Here is a 24153-nt window from a genome sequence, read left to right as displayed (position 1 = left end):
ATGATTTTGGGACGCCGTCCCACTCTTCATATCGGGACACCGTCCTGATTTTGAGACACCGTCCTGATACACTAAAACTGGCTGTTTGCTTTGGTCATTTGACATAAAAATGTTTGCTATGCTACGGACATCCGATTAACATGAAACTTGGCCAACATGCTCATATATGATTATATAACTTAGAAAAATTGTCGGATACCCAACCCGACCCCGTTGACTTTTCCGTTGACTTTGACCCGACCAAGTTGACTTTTAATCAAACTTAACCAAATAATTGTGCAATCGTTCTAACATGTTTTTATACTTGTACCTTGCATGAAACATGACAATTTGATTCACATGCTATTATGATCGAGTCTTAACGAGCCATAGGACTAATTGAACATCTTTGACCTATCGTGTTTACCGTTATTGATACAACCTATTGTTTAGGTCAAGACTAGCATTGTTCTTTGCACACGTTTACTTGTTGAAGTACTTTACTACTCGTGCACTCAAGGTGAGATCATAGTCCCACTTTTACTCTTTTTGAACTTACATTTGGGATGAGAAAACATAAACATTTCTTTACTAAGTGAACACAAGTACAGGAAAACAAACATTCTACATACGAGTTTAGAACAAAATCCTCAATTCGATTATCATTAGTTACACTTGCCGGGTGTAAGCGAGAACTTATGATGTATGGATCCATATGGGTTTGACAAACCCTCATTCAAACGGTTCGCTACCGTTTACGAATGAAATATATTTTCGAGAAACAGTGTATGTTCTAGCACTAAGTGATGGGGTTCAATGGAAGGAATGTTAAGCATTGATAATTGGGTGCTCGTGAAACAAACTTTTGGAATGTATTACTATTATTTCATTGATGCAAATCTTGTGGTTCACTTGTACTTACTTACTTAAACCTATGATTTCACCAACGTTTTCGTTGACAGATTTCTATGTTTTTCTCAGGTCCTTGAACGATACATGATACATGCTTCCGCTCATTATTTTGATACTTGCATTGGATGTCGAGTATATATATGCATACATGGAGCGTCTTTTGGCTACTTTTAAATTGTGTCGCATAAGTTTCATTTGTACTTATAACTTTGTAACGTAACTTGTGGTGGAACTATTCTCGTAAACTTTGAACAATCTTTACATTTGAAATGAATGCGACATATCTTTTGGTCAAACATTGTTTTAAAGACTTATGACCACGTAACGGGACCTAAGTAGACGGCGCCGTCAATGACGATTTTGTCGGGTCGCTACAGATGGTATCAGAGCCAGGTTTAACCTTAGCCGTAAAGGTAGTCACGCGCGCCGGCTGTTTGGCCGGGCACTCATACGGACTATGCTTTTTGGCGGGTTAATCGTAGAGGGGGTTCTCACAGTGTTACCTGTGACGAAGCATTGGCTCTTACCCCTTGCGATCCCTTGGAATTTGAGGGTTGGCAGTTTGGCAGAAATGCGGGCCGTAAAATCAGTGTCTGAGGTACACTCAGTGGTCACCAAGCAGTTAGCTGGAAAGGCACTGGGTGGGTTTCTACCCCATCTGTCGCTACAGATGGTATCAGAGCGTTGGTTGTAGGGATTTAGAGTTCATTGGTGTCGACCCCGAGTCATAGGGTACATTAGTGAATCTATACTACAACCGGCATATAGACTTGAAGTAGGAATTACTTGACTACTTGTGCATTTATACTCGAACGCTTCTACTCATATCTACTCTTAGTTCATCTTAATCTCACGTTGTTTAATTTGATTGACACGCCACCTTGACTATATGAAATGATGTCGAATGCACATATGAATCAGGGTAATATAATTTCCGGGATTATATTACGGTGACTCATATGAACGTTCCGACATTATGACATAAAGAATTTAAGGCGAGTCGAGGAAAAACTTCTCTTTATCTTTATTCTATATCACGGTTAGTATTATTGAGAATACTAATCAATGATATTCTTGTGTCTTGAAGGAACAATGGCTCCTCGTCGTGTATGCCGCAATGAAACTCCCGAACAAGCTCTCGAACGGATGATAGCTACCGCCGTAGATGCGGCCATGGCCGGTCACTCATCCAACAACAATAATAATAACAACCACAACAACAACAACAACAACAATGGATCCGGTAACTCAAACGAAGGATGCTCCTATAAAGCTTTCATGGGGTGCAAACCTCACACTTTTGATGGAACCGGGGGACCGGTCGTGCTCACCCGATGGTTTGAGCAAACGGAAGCCGTCTTTAGCATAAGCGGTTGTCGGGACCAAGACAAGGTCAAATACTCCACTCACACCTTCGCCGGTGTCGCTCTTACATGGTGGAATACTTATGTACAATCGGTGGGTACCGATGAAGCTCACGCTCTCTCTTGGGCCGACTTGAGGGAAAAGATGATTGTCGAATATTTCCCTCGTGAAGAAACCCGAAGGCTCGAACAAGAGCTAAGAACTTTAAAGGCGATCGGAAATGATCTCAAGGCTTATAATCAACGATTTTCCGAACTAGCCTTGATGTGCCCAAATCTTGTGAACCCCGAAGCTTTAAGGGTTGAACTTTACATGGATGGTCTTCCAAAGAGTATCAAACACGGAGTAATGTCATCCAAACCCCCTAATCATCAAGAAGCTTTGAACATGGCCCGCAAATTGATAGAGACAGTGGACGAAATCGTAGTACCGGCACCTAAAGCCGAGGACAAGTCGGGTAACAACAAAAGAAAATGGGAAGCTCCCAAATCAAGCAACAACAACTTTGCCAAGAAATCTTTCACCTCCGACGGCAAGAAGGGTTATGCCGGAATTCTACCTCTTTGCAACAAATGCAACAAACATCACTTTGGCGAATGTAGTAAGCTAATTTGCCATCGGTGCCAAGGAATTGGTCATAAGGCCAACGATTGTAAAAGTGCCACTCCCGTCGCTCGAAAGTGGCCCAATGCACCAAAGACGGGCACTTGTTACGAATGTGGCCAAATGGGCCATTATAGAAATGCATGCCCGAAGAGGAAAGATAACCCCAATACGCGCGGCCGAGCTTTCAACATCAACACCGAGGAAGCTCGGGATGACACTGAACTAGTCACGGGTACGTTTCTTCTCAACAATTCTTATGTCTCTTGCTTATTCGATTCGGGTGCCGATAAATGCTTTGTATCCAAGACTTTGACTCATTCTTTTAGCACTCCACCTCTTCCATTAGATACCACTTATACCATTGAAGTGGCTAACGGGAAACTATTAAGTGCCGACACATATTACCGGGGGTGTACGTTAAACATTTTGGGTAAGGAATTTGAAATTGACTTGATACCCATGGAACTAGGAAGCTTTGATGTAATAATCGGTATGAATTGGTTAGTCAAAACGAAATCTCACATCCTTTGTGATCTTAACGCAATCCGAATTCCTATCGAAAATGGTGAACCTTTGATTGTTTATGGCGATAAGAGTTGCACCAGACTCAACCTCGTTTCGTGCCTTAAAGTTAGAAAACTACTCCGTAAGGGTTGTTTTGCGATCCTTGCCCACGTTAAGAAAGTCGAATCCGATGAGAAGCATATCGATGATGTGCCAATTGTTAATGACTTTTCCGATGTATTTCCCGACGAATTGCCGGGTCTTCCACCTCATCGACCGGTTGAATTCCAAATCGATCTTATTCCGGGAGCCGCACCCGTAGCACGTGCACCGTATAGACTTGCTCCATCCGAAATGCAAGAATTGCAAAGTCAAATCCAAGAACTACTTGACCGTGGTTTTATCCAACCTAGCCATTCACCTTGGGGCGCTCCGATTTTGTTTGTTAAAAAGAAAGACGGATCCCTACGAATGTGCATTGATTATCGTGAACTAAATAAATTGACGGTTAAGAACCGATATCCTCTTCCTCGCATCGATGACCTCTTTGATCAACTACAAGGGTCTTGTGTATATTCAAAAATCGATCTCCGCTCGGGTTATCATCAATTGAGGGTTAAGGGGGAAGATGTCTCCAAAACCGCTTTCCGAACTCGTTATGGTAGTTATGAATTCCTTGTCATGCCATTTGGTCTCACTAACGCACCGGCGGTGTTCATGGATCTTATGAACCGCGTGTGCAAACCGTATCTCGATGAATTCGTTATTGTGTTCATCGATGATATATTGATCTATTCTAAAAATGAAGAAGGGCACGAACAACATCTCCGACTTGTGCTTGAACTCTTGAGACAAGAACGACTTTATGCCAAATTCTCCAAGTGTGAATTTTGGTTAAAGGAAGTTCAATTTCTTGGTCATGTTGTAAGTGATCAAGGTATTAAAGTCGATCCCACGAAAATCGAAGCCATTAGTAAATGGGAGACTCCTACTACTCCTACTCACATTCGTCAATTCTTGGGTCTCGCCGGGTACTATCGTAGATTCATCGAAAATTTCTCTTTGGTTGCACGTCCTCTAACCGCATTAACTCACAAGGGAAAGAAATTCATTTGGGCGACCGAGCAAGAATCCGCGTTTCAAATCTTGAAAACGAAGCTAACCACCGCTCCTATCTTGTCACTTCCCGAAGGCAATGATGACTTTGTTGTATATTGCGATGCCTCGAAACATGGTTTTGGGTGTGTATTGATGCAACGAACGAAAGTCATTGCTTATGCTTCTCGACAACTCAAAATTCATGAACGAAACTATACGACACATGATCTCGAACTCGGAGCCGTTGTCTTTGCACTTAAAATGTGGAGACACTATCTTTATGGAACCAAGAGTACTATCTTTACCGACCACAAAAGTCTCCAACACATTTTCGATCAAAAGCAACTAAACATGAGACAACGACGGTGGATTGAAACTCTAAACGATTACGATTGCGAGCTTCGTTACCATCCCGGGAAGGCAAACGTAGTAGCCGATGCCTTAAGTCGAAAAGAAAGAGCGGTGCCTCTTCGTGTCCGAGCTTTAAACATCACCATTCACACCAACCTTAATAGCCAAATTCGGGTAGCCCAAGATGAGGCCCTCAAGGATGAAAACCTTTCACACGAGCTCTTGAACATTCTCGTCTCTCGATTCGAAATTAGGGAGACCGGACTCCGATATTACGCTGGAAGGATTTGGGTGCCTAGTTATGGGGACCTACGAAGCCTTATTTTAGATGAAGCCCATAAGTCACGATACTCGATTCACCCCGGTGCCAATAAGATGTACCACGACCTTAAACAACTATATTGGTGGCCGAACATCAAAAGGGACGTAGCTACTTATGTTTCCAAGTGTTTGACATGTTCCAAAGTCAAAGCCGAACACCAAAGACCGTCCGGACTACTTCAACAACCCGAGATCCCGCAATGGAAGTGGGAAAGAATAACGATGGATTTTATCACCAAACTACCAAAAACGACGGGCGGTTATGATACCATTTGGGTTATTGTTGACCGTCTCACCAAATCCGCACACTTCCTTGCCATGAAAGAAACGGACAAAATGGAGAAACTTGCACAACTTTACATTAAGGAGATCGTAGCCCGACACGGTGTACCTTTATCGATTATCTCCGACCGAGATGGCCGTTTCGTTTCTAGATTTTGGCGTACATTGCAAGAAGCGTTGGGAACGCATTTAGACATGAGCACCGCATATCATCCACAAACCGACGGACAAAGCGAACGCACAATTCAAACTTTGGAAGACATGTTACGAGCTTGCGTGGTTGATTTCGGAAAAGCTTGGGACAAGCACTTACCTCTCGCCGAGTTCTCTTATAACAATAGTTATCACGCGAGTATTAAAGCCGCACCTTTTGAAGCGCTATATGGCCGCAAATGTCGTTCACCTCTTTGTTGGGCCGAGGTAGGCGACGTGCAAATCACCGGACCTGAACTCATTCACGAAACCACCGAGAAAATCATTCAAATCCGAGATAGGCTTAGGACGGTCCGAAGTCGTCAAAAGAGCTATACCGACAAACGACGCAACGATCTTGAATTTCAAGTCGGTGACCGAGTAATGTTAAAAGTCGCACCTTGGAAGGGTGTAATCCGTTTTGGGAAACGCGGGAAGCTAAATCCGCGGTATATTGGTCCTTTCGAAATCTTGGAGCGTATTGGAACCGTTGCTTATCGTTTAGATCTTCCGCCTCAACTGAGTTCCGTTCATCCTACCTTCCATGTATCTAACTTGAAAAAGTGTCTTGCCGAACCCGATATCATCATCCCTCTCGAGGAACTTACTATTGATGACAAACTTCATTTTGTGGAGGAACCGGTTGAAATTGTGGACACCTCCGTCAAGACATTGAAACAAAGCCGAATCCCGATTGTTAAAGTCCGTTGGAACGCCAAAAGGGGACCCGAGTTTACTTGGGAAAGACAAGATCAAATGCAAAGGAAGTATCCTCATCTATTCGTGAATTCGGAAACGCAAGATCTCGAGGAAGAAACAACGACTACTACGCCTACTTAAATTTCGGGACGAAATTTCTTTTAAGGAGTAGGTAATGTAACATCCCGCCTTTTTCCATTTTCTTTTCCGTTATACTAATTTAAACTCCGTTATATGTTTATAACATCTCCCGTTAATACGCGTTTTAACATATTCCGTTTAGGTAATTTTCGCACCCGACTACAAACTCGAGGGACTAAAATTGACACGGGGCAAACTAGTTGACTAGGTCACCTAGTCCACCCCAATCACCACCATTCAACCATCTCCATCTCTCTCTCTTTCTCTCTAGCAAGAACACAAACACAAACCCATTCCATTCATTCATCATCTAAATTCAATCTTGGAAGCTCACAACAAATCCGACTACATATTCTTAATCCTCTCGTCATTCTCTACGATTTGATACTAACTTCATCGATTTTGGGTAACATTTCTAAAACTCTAGATTTCTCAAATTCGTGTTTTTGACTTGATATGTTGTTAGTTAGTGTCTATGGCTCGTGTATAACATGAATATATGATTTGTATGCTCGATCTTGATGTTTTGGTGTAACTAGCTTGAAAATGAAAAGTGTATGCTTAATCTTTGATTTTGGATGATGAAATGTGTTTAGATGTTAATGTTTGTGTGTTCAAAGTGTTAGTTACTTCAATAGCTTCGTTTTGGTGTGTTGATTGACATGAAAACCTTACATTAACATGATTAGTGATTTTGAGGTTTGGTTAGGGTTTGACAACTCTTAAAACGAACTTTTGATGCGTTGAATGCTTATTAATGTTATTGATAAGTGTTTAGTTGTATTACACGTTTCATTACCTTCAAAACGGCATATCATATGTATAAATTGGATTCCTGAAACTTAAATTGCAATTGATGAACTTGAAACTTGAAAATAAACCTTTATTGGTCACTTGACGGGATTTTGGTTATTGTATATGATGTTTTTGCTTGATGAAAAGTGCTTAGTTGCGTTCCTTGTCGAAAGAGCTTTCCGGTGATATAAGATACATGTTCTAATTGTTTGCGGATCATAAATTGTGATTGTTTGAAGTTTGGCTCGTGCACTTGTGTTTTTCTGCAAACAGGACCTGAATGCCCATTGGGACGCCGTCCTGATTTTTGGGACGCCGTCCCACTCTTCAATTTGGGACGCCGTCCTGATTTTGGGACGCCGTCCCACTCTTCATATTGGGACACCGTCCTGATACACAAAAACTGGCTGTTTGCTTTGGTCATTTGACATAAAAATGTTTGCTATGCTACGGACCTCCGATTAACATGAAACTTGGCCAACATGCTCATATATGATTATATAACTTAGAAAAATTGTCGGATACCCAACCCGACCCCGTTGACTTTTCCGTTGACTTTGACCCGACCAAGTTGACTTTTAATCAAACTTAACCAAATAATTGTGCAATCGTTCTAACATGTTTTTATACTTGTACCTTGCATGAAACATGACAATTTGATTCACATGCTATTATGATCGAGTCTTAACGAGCCATAGGACTAATTGAACATCTTTGACCTATCGTGTTTACCGTTATTGATACAACCTATTGTTTAGGTCAAGACTAGCATTGTTCTTTGCACACGTTTACTTGTTGAAGTACTTTACTACTCGTGCACTCAAGGTGAGATCATAGTCCCACTTTTACTCTTTTTGAACTTACATTTGGGATGAGAAAACATAAACATTTCTTTACTAAGTGAACACAAGTACAGGAAAACAAACATTCTACATACGAGTTTAGAACAAAATCCTCAATTCGATTATCATTAGTTACACTTGCCGGGTGTAAGCGAGAACTTATGTTGTATGGATCCATATGGGTTTGACAAACCCTCATTCAAACGGTTCGCTACCGTTTACGAATGAAATATATTTTCGAGAAACAGTGTATGTTCTAGCACTAAGTGATGGGGTTCAATGGAAGGAATGTTAAGCATTGATAATTGGGTGCTCGTGAAACAAACTTTTGGAATGTATTACTATTATTTCATTGATGCAAATCTTGTGGTTCACTTGTACTTACTTACTTAAACCTATGATTTCACCAACGTTTTCGTTGACAGATTTCTATGTTTTTCTCAGGTCCTTGAACGATACATGATACATGCTTCCGCTCATTATTTTGATACTTGCATTGGATGTCGAGTATATATATGCATACATGGAGCGTCTTTTGGCTACTTTTAAATTGTGTCGCATAAGTTTCATTTGAACTTATAACTTTGTAACGTAACTTGTGGTGGAACTATTCTCGTAAACTTTGAACAATCTTTACATTTGAAATGAATGCGACATATCTTTTGGTCAAACGTTGTTTTAAAGACTTATGATCACGTAACGGGACCTAAGTAGACGGCGCCGTCAATGACGATTTTGTCGGGTCGCTACAGCAAATTGGTTACTCCCGAATTTGAAGCTTGGAAAGCAGACCCAAATGGAGTTTTGGATGCTGGAGTCGCCTGGAGATTGAGTCTCATTGCTTTGTAATTTTGTGGTGTTATAATTGTTGTTTAGGTGTTTTTGGAGTCCATTTATCATGTATCCATTTGCTCATTTCCTGTGGGCTATTGTATATTCTTGGGCCTTTTGTCTTTCTTTAATATTATTGAGCTTTTTAAAATATATATATATATATATATATATATATATATATATATATATATATATATATATATATATATATATATATATATATATATATATATATATATATATATATATATATATATATTTCAAGTATTTTATTATTGAGTAGTTTTTATATATTAAAAAGATATTACTCACGCCAAACAAGACCTTACATTAACCATTCAGGCTTGCCTGAGTGGCCACCGAGTTGTCCAATGAAGCACACCACCCGGGTTCAATTCCTGGCTATGTCAAATTGTTCAAAAAGAGAGTGTGACTAGAGGGTGCGCATAATGCTCAATTCACCCGGTACCAGATCTCGCGCTCGGGAGGTTTGATTACCCGAGGTTTTACCTTCTATGGGGGAGCCAATGTGCTCGTTCATAGGAGAGCTTTATAGCTTACCAAAAAAAAAAAAAAAAAAAAACAAGACCTTACATTTCTTGATTTATAGTTTTCTACTAACAAACATTTACATTTGAATAATTTCCGGTTTGCAAATTGCAATAAATAATAAAAGTCTCGCAGGCACATTTTGCTTGTGCTAGTACCTCCAGTCCTCCAGAAATTCTTAGAAATCGTTTTAATTTTTTATTAATACAATAAATTAAGTGTTCACATTTGACTTACAAAGGCTTTCTTTATCAACTTTGCTCATACATATTTTTATTTGTATTATATATTATTTAATAAAAAATATAAAATAAAAATCACATTATAAACAAAATTCAATCATATAAATTTTTACAAATATTATTTAGCACAAATAGATATATTTACGGTTAAAGTTAACGTAAAAAGACTTTAAAAGTCACAGATAATAATGTGATAATGTGATAATTATAATGATAATGAGTCATGACAATTTAGTATAGATTATAATTTCCGTTACTCACAATTTTATAAAACATAATTAATTACACATTAATATTAATATATAATAAATAAATTATTACCTTACATGATATCAAATTTATATTAGTTTATAAATTCTTTTGTGCGGCGAAAAATATAAAGTACTCTGTATAAGGACTCTACATCATCATAGTAATTACACATTTATTATAAAGTTTTCGTTTTTTTGTATAAAAAAAAAATCCATCATAGTAATTACTACAAGTTTGTATTACTTTATTTACTTTATTATTATTTCATAAATCTCAAAAAGCTCCCTAAGTTTATCATCCACATTTATTATTATTTCGGTTGAAGACGTTTTCTTTTTGAAAACGTTTTCGTTATTTATGAAGTTTTCGTTATTTTTGCCTAAAAAGTAAATAAATAAAAAATTTATCACATTATCTAACAACCAAAATCATTAGGATTATTATAATCCTTAACTTAATCCACTTCTTCTTTGTCTTCTGTCGGTCACATTCAACCTTGTGCATCTTTAAAAAATTTGAATAAATAAAGCTCAAAGAAATAATTATGAAAACTGTAGGTTTTCGAAATCACACAGAACCCCTCTTCCCCTGTTCCTCTAGGGTTCTTATAATCATTTTCATGTGACCTTCCGATCCAACCATCAACATGACTTAATTCAAGTAAGGTACAATCCAACTAATGTTAAAGCTTCAAACTTTTCATTTGGATATTTATATTTTAGAATGAATGTAATTTATTCTAGTTCAAGGTTGAATCTTTGAAAAAGAAAAGTTACATACTTTTAGGGTTTTTCAATATTGAGGATATGATTAAGCAAATACTAAATAAGCTTCCAAAGAAAACATCTTTAAAATCTTCACATAATGATGAAGGAAAAAATGAATTAGATTCTGCTGCTATAGATTCATCATCTGTTAAAGTTTCAAATTCAAGTTCGAGTTCGAATTTGAGTTCATTTAGATCGAATGCTGAACCTAATTCTAAGAAATCAGGTCCTGTTAGTGTGACCCAAGTATTGGAAGTATTTACTCATGATTCTTATGAAGCATTACCTAGTTTTCGGGCTGTATCGAATTCAGAAAAAAACAATTTATTAATCAAGAAGTTAAATATGTGCTGTGTGGTGTTTAATTTTAACGATTCGTCTAAGCATGCTAAAGAAAAGGATGTAAAGAAACAAACTTTATATGAACTAGTTGAATATGTATCTTCAGTTTCCACAAAATTCAACGACTTCACAATACAACAAATCACGAAAATGGTTGCTGCAAATTTGTTTCGTTGTTTACCTAATTTGAATTACGAAAACAAGGTCATAGATTTGTATGATCAAGAAGATGATGAATTTTGTATGGATCCATCATGGCCACATTTGCAAATAGTGTACGAATTACTTCTTAGATTCATAGCTTCAACAGAAACAGATTTAAAACTTGCAAAAAGATATATCGATCATTCATTCCTTTTAAAACTACTCAATCTTTTTGATTCCGAGGACCAAAGAGAACAGGAGTATTTAAAAACGATCATGCACCGAATTTATGGCAAGTTTATGGTGCATAGGCCATTTATTAGAAAAGCGATAAACAATATTTTTTATCTTTTCATATTTGAAACGGACAAGCATAACGGGGTTTCTGAATTGCTTGAGCTTTTGGGTAGTATAATTAATGGGTTTGCTTTGCCATTAAAGGAAGAACATAAGGCTTTTCTTGCACATGTTTTGATCCCACGTCATAAGCCTAGAAATTTGTCGATATATCAGCAGCAGTTATCGTATTGTGTTGGTCAGTTTATTGAAAAAGAGTTTAAGTTGGCTGATATGGTTATTCGGGGGTTATTGAAGTACTGGCCTGTAACTAATAGTTCTAAAGAGGTTATGTATTTAAGTGAATTGGAGGAAATTCTTGAAGCTACGAAGGCTGCCGAATTCGAAAAATGTATGGTCCCTTTGTTTCGACAGATTAGTCAGTGTCTCAACAGTTCACATTTTCAGGTACACATTTCGACTGTTTTCTTGTTTACCATTGATATACATGGAAAACGGGTCAGTTTGGGTCAATTTGGGTAATGGGTCAAAACGGTTTTGGGTTGTAATGGCTCATGGGTCAAACGGGTCAGATTAGTATTGATAACTTTGGTACTGTATTAACTAGAGGTGGCGAAACGGGTAAAGGTAACATTTCTTGTTTAATCTCATTTGGTCACAGGTAGCAGAACGTGCGTTGTTCTTGTGGAATAATGAGTATATAAGGAATCTGATAAATCGAAATCTTAAGGTGATTCTTCCAATTATAATCATGTCCTTGGAGAAAAACACACAATTTCATTGGAACCAATCAGTTCAAAGCCTTACCGTAAACGTTAGAAAAATCTTCTCAGAAGCCGATCAATTAGAACCAATCAGTTCAAAGCCTTACCGTAAACGTTAGAAAAATCTTCTCAGAAGCCGATCAATTACTATTCCAACAATGCCTTGTCAACTACCGATAATGATACCGCAAACCGCATGCGCATTTCATCCGTATGCGGGCCCTTGATAGCATGCGAATGCGTATACCTTGTATGCGACATGCGGCATGCGGTTATGTATCGAATGCCTTTGTTCCCGGTACGTCAGTTACTTGGTCATCAAGTCAATATCTTTTCCATAATTATATCCGAGATTCGGGGGAGTTAGTTATGGACGAGATTGTCATTATCTTAGATGATTCTAGAATTAGGGTTTGCCTATATATACAAACCCTTATTGTCATTCTAAACGATCAATCACGTTACGTAACCATCATCTACTACACGTTTTACGTAACCAGTATCATCTAGCATCTTCTCAAGGTCAACAGGTTAGTTTCTCGTTAACTAGCACCTACGACCTCACTTGGGGCCTTCTGATAGACGATCGTTATCGAAGGTGGACTTAATCACTTGGCCACCCCGCCGACATCATCATGTCGGCCAGGGTTATTCACGGTAGCCGGACCGGAGAGCCTTGTTCTAAGTGTAGCGACCCGACAAAATCGTCATTGACGGCGCCGCTAACTTAGGTCCCGTTACGTGGTCGTAGTCCCTATATGAGACTCGTTTGACCAAAATTATGTCGCATTCATTTGAAATGTACAAAACTTACAAAGTTTAGTTTACCAAACGGTTCGACAACAAGTTTAAGTTTACAAAAGTTGTAAAGCATAAATGAAATAACTTGCGACATAATATAAGTTGAAAGTCACGGTTTGCTATAAATAGCGTAAGTATGTAAACAACATGTTTGAATCCAAAGGTGCTATCACTAGCGTATGCATGTATGTATGCTTGACCCCAAGCAAGAAATCAGAGTGTATGCATGTATGCTTAACTCCAAGCAAGTATGAGTGTACGCGGAAGCATGTATCAAATACCCAAGTATGAACCTGAGAAACATATAGAAAACTGTCAACGAAAAACGTTGGTGAAATCATAGGTGTTTTAGTAAACGTTGTATTTGAACCACAAGATTTAGTATAAGATGATTATCAAAATCATTTGCATTCCAAAGTTGTCGTTTGTATCCCGGGCACCCAATTATCAAACTTAACTGTTTTGCACCCTTTGCGTAGTGTTAGAACATACACTAGACCCGAAAATATATTTCATCCGCTAACGGTAGCGAACCGTCCGAATGAGGCTCGTCAAGCCCTTGTGATCACATAATATAAGTTCACGTTTACACCCTGCAAGTGTAACTAATGATAATTGAATTGAGGATTTTTGTTCAAACCCGTACGTGGAATGTTCGTTTTCGTACTTGTGTTCAAGTGTAAAAGTATGATACGTATATGTTTCTCATCCCATAGTTTAAAGCATAAAAGTTGTTGAAAGATGGGACTATGATCTCACCTCGAGTGCACGAGTATAAATGTACTTCACAAAGTAAACGTGTGCATGAATGTTGCTTAGCCTTGACCTAAACAAGTAAGTTGTATCAATTAACCGGTTACGACACAAGGTCGGGCGAAATGTGTTCAATTAGTCCTATGGCTCATTACGACTCGATTATATAGCATGTGAATCACGTTGTCAAGTTTCATGCAAGAATCAAGTATAAAATAAGATTAGAACGATTGTATAAGTGTTTTGTTAAGTTTGACTAAAAGTCAAACTTGATCAAAGTCAACGAAAAAGTCAACGGGATCGGGTCGGGTCCCGAACTATTTTTCTGAGGTTTTTATTCATATATAAGCATGTTAGAACAAGTTACATGTGAATCAGAGGTGCGTAGCATAGCAAACATTTTTCGAAATTTGACAAAGTAGGTCAGAACCCAAACACGGCTATTGCCGCGCCGCGGCCAGAGGTGTCGCGCCGCGACATTAGGCGTGGCCTGGTACCTGGTCAGTTTCAAAAGTTCAAGTCTTGATCCAAAATTCAATTTAGCACAAAACGCAAACCGTAAACACTTAGAATACGCATCTTATATCATTGGAAAGCTCTTTTGACAAGGAATACAATTAAATACCTTTCACAAGCAAAAACATCAATTACAATAACCGAAAACTCGTCAATTGATCAAGAAAGGTTTATTTTCAAAGTTTCAAGTTCGTAAAACGTACTTTATGATTCGGGAATCCAATTTACACATACGATATGCCGTTTCGAAGGTAATTAAGCATACATTGCATCTAAACACTTACTAACAACATTAACAAGCATTCAACCCATCAAAAGTTCATTTCAAAGTCTATCAAACCCTAACCAAAATTCACAAAAATCAATAATCATGTGTTTGAAGTTTTCTTAATCAACCTACGCATCAAAACGAAGCTAGTGATACTAGTAACACAATTAAAACATGAACTTTAACAATCAAACAACATTTAATCTTCCAAAATGCAAGATTAAGCAAACCCATTTCAAATGTTCAAACTAGTTACTCAAAACAACAAATCGAGCAAACAAAATATATATTCATGTTACACACGAGCCACAGACACTAACTAACACCATTTCAAGTATAAAAACACGAATTTAGAGAAAATCTAGAGTTTTAGAAATGTTACCCAAACTTGATGAAATTCGTACCAAAATGTAGAGGATGAAGAGAGGATCACGAAAATGTAATTTATTTTGATGTTTCCTTCTTGATCCGGATTTAGATGATGATTTTATAAAGATGGGTGTTTGAGTTCTAAAATGGAAGAGAGAAAAAGAGGGAGAAGATGAAGTGAGAAATGAATGGATGAGATGGTGGGAGGTGGTGGAGACTAGTTACCAAAATTTGGCCAAGTGCCAAGATTAGTCCCTCAAGTTTCAAAGCGGGTGCGGGAATTAACCAAACGAATATTTTAAAAACGCTCGAGTAAACGAGTGATGTTATAATTAAATGACGGAATTATTATGAACGTTAGTCAACGGAAACTACGAATTTAAATAACGAAAGGTATTATTTAAAAAAAAACGGTGTTAAAAATAAATTTAACGGAAAAAGGCGGGATGTTACATCACCTACACCTTAAAAGAAATTTCGTCCCGAAATTTAGTTGGAAGTAGTAGTAGTTGTTTCTTCCTCGAGATCTTGTGTTGCCAATTCTACGAATAAGTGAAGGTACTTCCTTGGGCATTTCAACGAACTTTGATAGTCGGGGTTTTTACGTTGGTTTAAAGTTTGGTTTCACGATTTATAGTTTCAATCGGTCCTCCTATGAGGTGGAGTTTATCGTTGATAGTAAGTTCATCGAAGAAGATAACAAGTTCTTGTTTCGCAAGACATGCCTTTAAGTTTGATACGTAGAATTTAGGATGAACGGAGACTCGAATGAGTTGAAAAATCTAAACGGCTAGTAACGGGTCCAAAACGCCCCAGGATTTTAAAAGGACTAAAAATATCGTGGATTTAGCTATCTACGTTTCCCGAAACGGATTACACCTTTTCAAGGTGCGACTTTAACGTTACGCGGTTACCCACTTGGAATTCGAGAGGTTCACGTCTAACATCGGCATAGTTCTTTTGGCGACTACGATCCGCCTTGAGCCTTTCTTGGAATTGAAAAAAAATTTCCGGTTGTTTCATGAATGATTTCGGGTCCGGTGGTTAGCTTGTCATCTACTTCGGTTCAACAATTTAAGAAAACGACAATTACGGCTATACGGGTCCTCGAAAGTGTGACGTTAAGACTTGAATGATAACCATCGTTGTAAGAGAATTTGGTTAAAGGCAAAAACTTTTCTCAAGTAAATTTGAAGTTGATAACACAAATTCGTATTACGGTTTCCAAGGTTTGAATCGTATGTTTACTCGGTCCATCGGGTTGTGGTTGATGTGCGGTACTCACGTCTAAACGTGGTCCCGAGACTTTTTGTGAGGCACTCCAAAATCTAGAAGTGAAACGAGGATCTCGATCCGAAACGAGGTACATCTCTTTAAGGTATATTTGAAAGAGTTTGTTAGGACGTGAAAACGTTTGTTGGAACAAGTTTCTGTTTCTCAAGAATTTCGCGCCGCGGAAGATTTATCGGTTTCCGAAAATGTTCGATAGGACTATTCACCCTCGAGGCGAATACTAGTATAGTGTGAAGAGTCTCTCTCTCCATTGAGAATTTAGATAAAATATTTCCTTAAACGGAAGTACGAGTGTAAGGCGAGAGAAGTTTTCGCCTCGATGTGAGCATACCAAGCATTTTGTAGTTCGTCTATAAAAACTATAAGAAAACGAGATAGTACACACGTGTAACATATGTTTGAAGTCAAAAGAATTTGTCATTCATTCGGAAGCATCAATATGGTTCGACAATAATCGAAGATGTGTCCCGGGTATGATTGTTATCAGTATTCTCGGAGTTTTCGGATGTTCAAACAAGAAAAATAAAGTCATGTACATGGCACATGGTGGTGATTAGGTTGATCGAGTCCAACCACCATCATGTGTCATTAGAACTTTGGTATGACTTACCGTAATATAACCACGTTGATCGAGTGTCGTTATATTACGCTAACTCATACCTCCATTCCCACATCACTCTATAGATTCAAGTTCGTGTAATCGTGAAGTTTAAAATAAACAAAGTGTAATGACGTCTCTAACGTGACTCGTATTGAATCGAAAGAATTAGTGCAACTATAAAGAAGCGTTCCCCGAGGGAAGTGTATTAATGATTGTTCACGTCATTGCGGTTCAAGTCAAACGATAATGCCCTTAGGCACGAAAAGAGTAACGAATCATGATAACAAAAAGTACGCAACCGTAGTGATAATTAGCGATGACGATACTCACCTAGAGTAGTGATGGTAGTAACAAGAAGTGGTAGATAGTAAGGAACACCGGTGTGACACCGATAGTAAGTTGAAACGGTGGCGAATCATAATCTGGGAGACAGGGTTCCCGGATAAGTGTGACCAATGAAGTCGTTGTCATCCTTACGCGCATGAATCTCGAATTTACGTGTGTTACCAGGAAGTGGCAGAATACGGATTCGTATGATGAAAGTTTGGTACCATTATGGAGTTCACCTAAGAAAGATTCAAGTATATATGCACAAATAGTCAAGTAAGTGCTATCTATAGCAAATGTATGTCAGAATGCAATGGCTAACTATCCGGTTGTAGTCTAGATTCACTAATGCGTCCTAACGACTCTGTCAGACACACTAATGCACATCCTAGATCCCTACAACCAACGCTCTGATACCATCTGTAGCGACCCGACAAAATCGTCATTGACGGCGCCGCTAACTTAGGTCCCGTTACGTGGTCGTAGTCCCTATATGAGACTCGTTTGACCAAAATTATGTCGCATTCATTTGAAATGTACAAAACTTTCAAAGTTTAGGTTACCAAACGGTTTGACAACAAGTTTAAGTTTACAAAATTTGTAAAGCATAAATGAAATAACTTGCGACATAATATAAGTTGAAAGTCACGGTTTGCTATAAATAGCGTAAGTATGTAAACAACATGTTTGAATCCAAAGGTGCTATCACTAGCGTATGCATGTATGTATGCTTGACCCCAAGCAAGAAATCAGAGTGTATGCATGTATGCTTAACTCCAAGCAAGTATGAGTGTACGCGGAAGCATGTATCAAATACCCAAGTATGAACCTGAGAAACATATAGAAAACTGTCAACGAAAAACGTTGGTGAAATCATAGGTGTTTTAGTAAACGTTGTATTTGAACCACAAGATTTAGTATAAGATGATTATCAAAATCATTTGCATTCCAAAGTTGTCGTTTGTATCCCGGGCACCCAATTATCAAACTTAACTGTTTTGCACCCTTTGCGTAGTGTTAGAACATACACTAGACCCGAAAATATATTTCATCCGCTAACGGTAGCGAACCGTCCGAATGAGGCTCGTCAAGCCCATGTGATCACATAATATAAGTTCACGTTTACACCCTGCAAGTGTAACTAATGATAATTGAATTGAGGCTTTTTGTTCAAACCCGTACGTGGAATGTTCGTTTTCGTACTTGTGTTCAAGTGTAAAAGTATGATACGTATATGTTTCTCATCCCATAGTTTAAAGCATAAAAGTTGTTGAAAGATGGGACTATGATCTCACCTCGAGTGCACGAGTATAAATGTACTTCACAAAGTAAACGTGTGCATGAATGTTGCTTAGCCTTGACCTAAACAAGTAAGTTGTATCAATTAACCGGTTACGACACAAGGTCGGGCGAAATGTGTTCAATTAGTCCTATGGCTCATTACGACTCGATTATATAGCATGTGAATCACGTTGTCAAGTTTCATGCAAGAATCAAGTATAAAATAAGATTAGAACGATTGTATAAGTGTTTTGTTAAGTTTGACTAAAAGTCAAACTTGGAAAAAGTCAACGAGATCAGGTCGGGTCCCGAACTATTTTTCTGAGGTTTTTATTCATATATAAGCATGTTAGAACAAGTTACATGTGAATTTGACTTCAAACATTTTTCTGAGGTGCGTAGCATAGCAAACATTTTTCGAAATTTGACAAAGTAGGTCAGAACCCAAACACGGCTATTGCCGCGCCGCGGCCAGAGGTGTCGCGCCGCGACATTAGGTGTGTCCTGGTACCTTGTCAGTTTCAAAAGTTCAAGTCTTGATCCAAAATTCAATTTAGCACAAAACACAAACCGTAAACACTTAGAATATGCATCTTATATCATTGGAAAGTTCTTTTGACAAAGAATACAATTAACTACCTTTCACAAGCAAAAACATCAATTACAATAACCGAAAACTCGTCAATTGATCAAGAAAGGTTTATTTTCAAAGTTTCAAGTTCGTAAAACGTACTTTATGATTCGGGAATCCAATTTACACATACGAAATGCCGTTTCGAAGGTAATTAAGCATACATTGCATCTAAACACTTATTAACAACATTAACAAGCATTCAACGCATCAAAAGTTCATTTCAAAGTCTATCAAACCCTAACCAAAATTCACAAAAATCAATAATCATGTGTTTGAAGTTTTCTTAATCAACCTACGCATCAAAACGAAGCTAGTGATACTAGTAACACAATTAAAACATGAACTTTAACAATCAAACAACATTTAATCTTCCAAAATGCAAGATTAAGCAAACCCATTTCAAATGTTCAAACTAGTTACTTAAAACAACAAATCGAGCAAACAAAATATATATTCATGTTACACACGAGCCATAGACACTAACTAACACCATTTCAAGTATAAAAACACGAATTTAGAGAAAATCTAGAGTTTTAGAAATGTTACCCAAACTTGATGAAATTGGTACCAAAATGTAGAGGATGAAGAGAGGATCACGAAAATGTAATTTGTTTTGATGTTTCTTTCTTGATCCGGATTTAGATGATGATTTTATAAAGATGGGTGTTTGAGTTCTAAAATGGAAGAGAGAAAAAGAGGGAGAAGATGAAGTGAGAAATGAATGGATGAGATGGTGGGAGGTGGTGGTGACTAGTTACCAAAATTTGGCCAAGTGCCAAGATTAGTCCCTCAAGTTTCAAAGCGGGTGCGGGAATTAACCAAACGAATATTTTAAAAACGCTCGAGTAAACGAGTGATGTTATAATTAAATGACGGAATTATTATGAACGTTAGTCAACGGAAACTACGAATTTAAATAACGAAAGGTATTATTTAAAAAAAAACGGTGTTAAAAATAAATTTAACGGAAAAAGGCGGGATGTTACACTAAGATCCTTAAACCTCACTTTACGCGTTGAACAGACATATTAACCCTAATGTTAAAATATGCATGATCAAGTGGTGCTTTCATTGAGAGTCGAACTAATTCAAGACATGCTTATTTGTTTTTTCTTTTACAGTTTTGAATTATAAGGCTTATTATTCACAATTTTTTTTTTTTTTTTTGAATTTTTTCTTTAACAGTATCATGACTTCCGGGGAATCATCGGAACGTACTCAAACAGATAATCAAAACATGCCGTCTGGTAATAAGCAGACGCAAGCTATGGCTACGGGGGCGGGATACGCGCCATATCCTCCGCCTGTATCCGGCGAGCCTTTTCAGAGGTATAAGCCGATATATCCAGATGGGATTACACCGCCAAGGGCAAACTCGCCAGTCACCACCACGCGGTTGGATTTTTCCGCGGTGGATCCAAGGTTCATCTTGGTGGGCACTAGCGGTGAAACAGTAGGCCCGCACGTGGTATGCTGCTGCCAGGTACCTATTTATAGTACCACAGTTTCAATCCCTCCGCAGACGCAGAGTGTTCAGCAGAATTCATCGTTTACACCGTTGCAACCTTGGCAACCACCGCGTCTAATTTCGCAGTTTTTGACTCCTGCGGATGCGCAGGCATTACTTAATAGTTGGGGGTTCGGTGTCATTCCGGATGCCAATTCTCATTGGACGCCGATAACCGCAGAACAGCAAAGCACTGCGCATACGGTTGGGCTTATAGCGGCATATCCTCAGGTCTCGCAGGCATCTGTGCCACAGGTTTCGGCACCTTTTCAGCTACCCGTATACCCTGCGCCGGCAAGCCCGCCTTCTTTTTCAACGCATCAGCCTTGGTTGTATCCGCAGACGCCAGGGCAGCCTTGGCAAAATATTCAGGGGCAGGCGAATCTCGCAAGCCAATTTATGCAGGCGGCACCTCCTGACATGGTCCACCTATTTTCACAACCTGATTTTGTTTTTGGATATGATGAGGCGTTTCTTCGCAGGGCTCAAAGGTGACCCTGTTAAACCACCTTTTGAGCTACCTACTACTTTTGATAAGTTTCCTCCGCATATAACTGCATATCCGTTTCCATCAGCGCCAAAGATACCCCATACACTGGGTACTTATAATGGTTTGACTGATCCGGATGACTTCCTGCAGCGTTTCGAGGGCGCAATGCGCACCCAAGGCTAGATGGATCCGGTCGCATGTTAGATATTTCCCATGACGCTGCAAGGCATTGCTCGTGAATGGTTTAATAAGCTCCCATCAGGTAGCATAACCGGGTTCATGGATCTGCGGACGAAGTTCTTGCTGCAATATCAGAATCAGAGGCCACGCAAACGCACTCATATCGAATGTCATGATATTGTACAGAAATTCAAGGAATCTTTGGGTGAATTTTGTAGTGACCCGAACTTTTCCATGTTTATATATATTAATTGAGATTGATATTTACATGATTAAATGTTTCCAACATGTTAAGCAATCAAACTTGTTAAGACTTGATTAATTGAAATATGTTTCATATAGACAATTGACCACCCAAGTTGACCGGTGATTCACGAACGTTAAAACTTGTAAAAACTATATGATGACATATATATGGATATATATATAGTTAACATGATACTATGATAAGTAAATATATCATTAAGTATATTAACAATGAACTACATATGTAAAAACAAGACTACTAACTTAATGATTTTTAAACGAGACATATATGTAACGATTATCGTTGTAAAGACATTTAATGTATATATATCATATTAAGAGATATTCATACATGATAATATCATGATAATATAATAATTTAAAATCTCATTTGATATTATAAACATTGGGTTAACAACATTTAACAAGATCGTTAACCTAAAGGTTTCAAAACAACACTTACATGTAACGACTAACGATGACTTAACGACTCAGTTAAAATGTATATACATGTAGTGTTTTAATATATATTTATACACTTTTGAAAGACTTCAATACACTTATCAAAATACTTCTACTTAACAAAAATGCTTACAATTACATCCTCGTTCAGTTTCATCAACAATTCTACTCGTATGCACCCGTATTCGTACTCGTACAATACACAGCTTTTAGATGTATGTACTATTGGTATATACACTCCAATGATCAGCTCTTAGCAGCCCATGTGAGTCACCTAACACATGTGGGAACCATCATTTGGCAACTAGCATGAAATATCTCATAAAATTACAAAAATATGAGTAACATTCATGACTTATTTACATGAAAACAAAATTACATATCCTTTATATCTAATCCATACACCAACGACCAAAAACACCTACAAACACTTTCATTCTTCAATTTTCTTCATCTAATTAATCTCTCTCAAGTTCTATCTTCAAGTTCTAAGTGTTCTTCATATATTTTACAAGTTCTAGTTACATAAAATCAAGAATACTTTCAAGTTTGCTAGCTCACTTCCAATCTTGTAAGGTGATCATCCAACCTCAAGAAATCTTTGTTTCTTACAGTAGGTTATCATTATAATACAAGGTAATAATCATATTCAAACTTTGGTTCAATTTCTATAACTATAACAATCTTATTTCAAGTGATGATCTTACTTGAACTTGTTTTCGTGTCATGATTCTGCTTCAAGAACTTCGAGCCATCCAAGGATCCGTTGAAGCTAGATCCATTTTTCTCTTTTCCAGTAGGTTTATCCAAGGAACTTAAGGTAGTAATGATGTTCATAACATCATTCGATTCATACATATAAAGCTATCTTATTCGAAGGTTTAAACTTGTAATCACTAGAACATAGTTTAGTTAATTCTAAACTTGTTCGCAAACAAAAGTTAATCCTTCTAACTTGACTTTTAAAATCAACTAAACACATATTCTATATCCATATGATATGCTAACTTAATGATTTAAAACCTGGAAACACGAAAAACACCGTAAAACCGGATTTACGCCGTCGTAGTAACACCGCGGGCTGTTTTGGGTTAGTTAATTAAAAACTATGATAAACTTTGATTTAAAAGTTGTTATTCTGAGAAAATGATTTTTATTATGAACATGAAACTATATCCAAAAATTATGGTTAAACTCAAAGTGGGAGTATGTTTTCTAAAATGGTCATCTAGACGTCGTTCTTTCGACTGAAATGACTACCTTTACAAAAATGACTTGTAACTTATTTTTCCGACTATAAACCTATACTTTTTCTGTTTAGATTCATAAAATATAGTTCAATATGAAACCATAGCAATTTGATTCACTCAAAACGGATTTAAAATGAAGAAGTTATGGGTAAAACAAGATTGGATAATTTTTCTCATTTTAGCTACGTGAAAATTGGTAACAAATCTATTCCAACCATAACTTAATCAACTTGTATTGTATATTATGTAATCTTGAGATACCATAGACACGTATACAATGTTTCGACCTATCATGTCGACACATCTATATATATTTCGGAACAACCATAGACACTCTATATGTGAATGTTGGAGTTAGCTATACAGGGTTGAGGTTGATTTCAAAATATATATAGTTTGAGTTGTGATCAATACTGAGATACGTATACACTGGGTCTTGGATTGATTCAAGATAATATTTATCAATTTATTTCTGTACATCTAACTGTGGACAACTAGTTGTAGGTTACTAACAAGGACAGCTGACTTAATAAACTTAAAACATCAAAATATATTAAAAGTGTTGTAAATATATTTTGAACATACTTTGATATATATATGTATATATTGTTATAGGTTCGTGAATCAACCAGTGGCCAAGTCTTACTTCCCGACGAAGTAAAAATCTGTGAAAGTGAGTTATAGTCCCACTTTTAAAATCTAATATTTTTGGGATGAGAATACATGCAGGTTTTATAAATGATTTACAAAATAGACACAAGTACGTGAAACTACATTCTATGGTTGAATTATCGAAATCGAATATGCCCCTTTATATTAAGTCTGGTAATCTAAGAATTAGGGAACAGACACCCTAATTGACGCGAATCCTAAAGATAGATCTATCGGGCCCAACAA

At 37.6% G+C, this 24153-nt stretch overlaps 1 protein-coding gene across 1 annotated transcript; it reads left to right on the top strand.

The window, feature by feature from the left end:
- Positions 1–10770: 10770 nt before the first annotated feature.
- Positions 10771–15123, top strand: LOC139855361 (serine/threonine protein phosphatase 2A 59 kDa regulatory subunit B' eta isoform-like). The gene is made up of 3 exons (XM_071844584.1): positions 10771–11961; positions 12176–12348; positions 15078–15123. The coding sequence occupies exons 1-3, from the start codon at positions 10771–10773 to the stop codon at positions 15121–15123; spliced, it is 1410 nt and encodes a 469-aa protein (XP_071700685.1).
- Positions 15124–24153: the final 9030 nt, after the last annotated feature.

This window comes from Rutidosis leptorrhynchoides, chromosome 6 (assembly GCF_046630445.1).
Source record: "Rutidosis leptorrhynchoides isolate AG116_Rl617_1_P2 chromosome 6, CSIRO_AGI_Rlap_v1, whole genome shotgun sequence".
Classification (NCBI taxonomy): Eukaryota; Viridiplantae; Streptophyta; class Magnoliopsida; order Asterales; family Asteraceae; genus Rutidosis; species Rutidosis leptorrhynchoides.
Note: the sequence above shows the minus strand (reverse complement) of the source record. Positions and strands in the feature narration are given on the sequence as shown.

What these genes read in the sequence shown, in the direction of transcription:
- LOC139855361 (XM_071844584.1), top strand. Translation starts at nt 10,771, where the DNA reads ATGATTAAGCAAATACTAAATAAGCTTCCAAAGAAAACATCTTTAAAA. An exon ending in TCAACAGTTCACATTTTCAG is followed by an intron (nt 11,962 to 12,175) that starts GTACACATTTCG and finishes ATTTGGTCACAG; the next exon opens with GTAGCAGAACGTGCGTTGTT. An exon ending in GTTAGAAAAATCTTCTCAGA is followed by an intron (nt 12,349 to 15,077) that starts AGCCGATCAATT and finishes TTGATGTTTCCT; the next exon opens with TCTTGATCCGGATTTAGATG.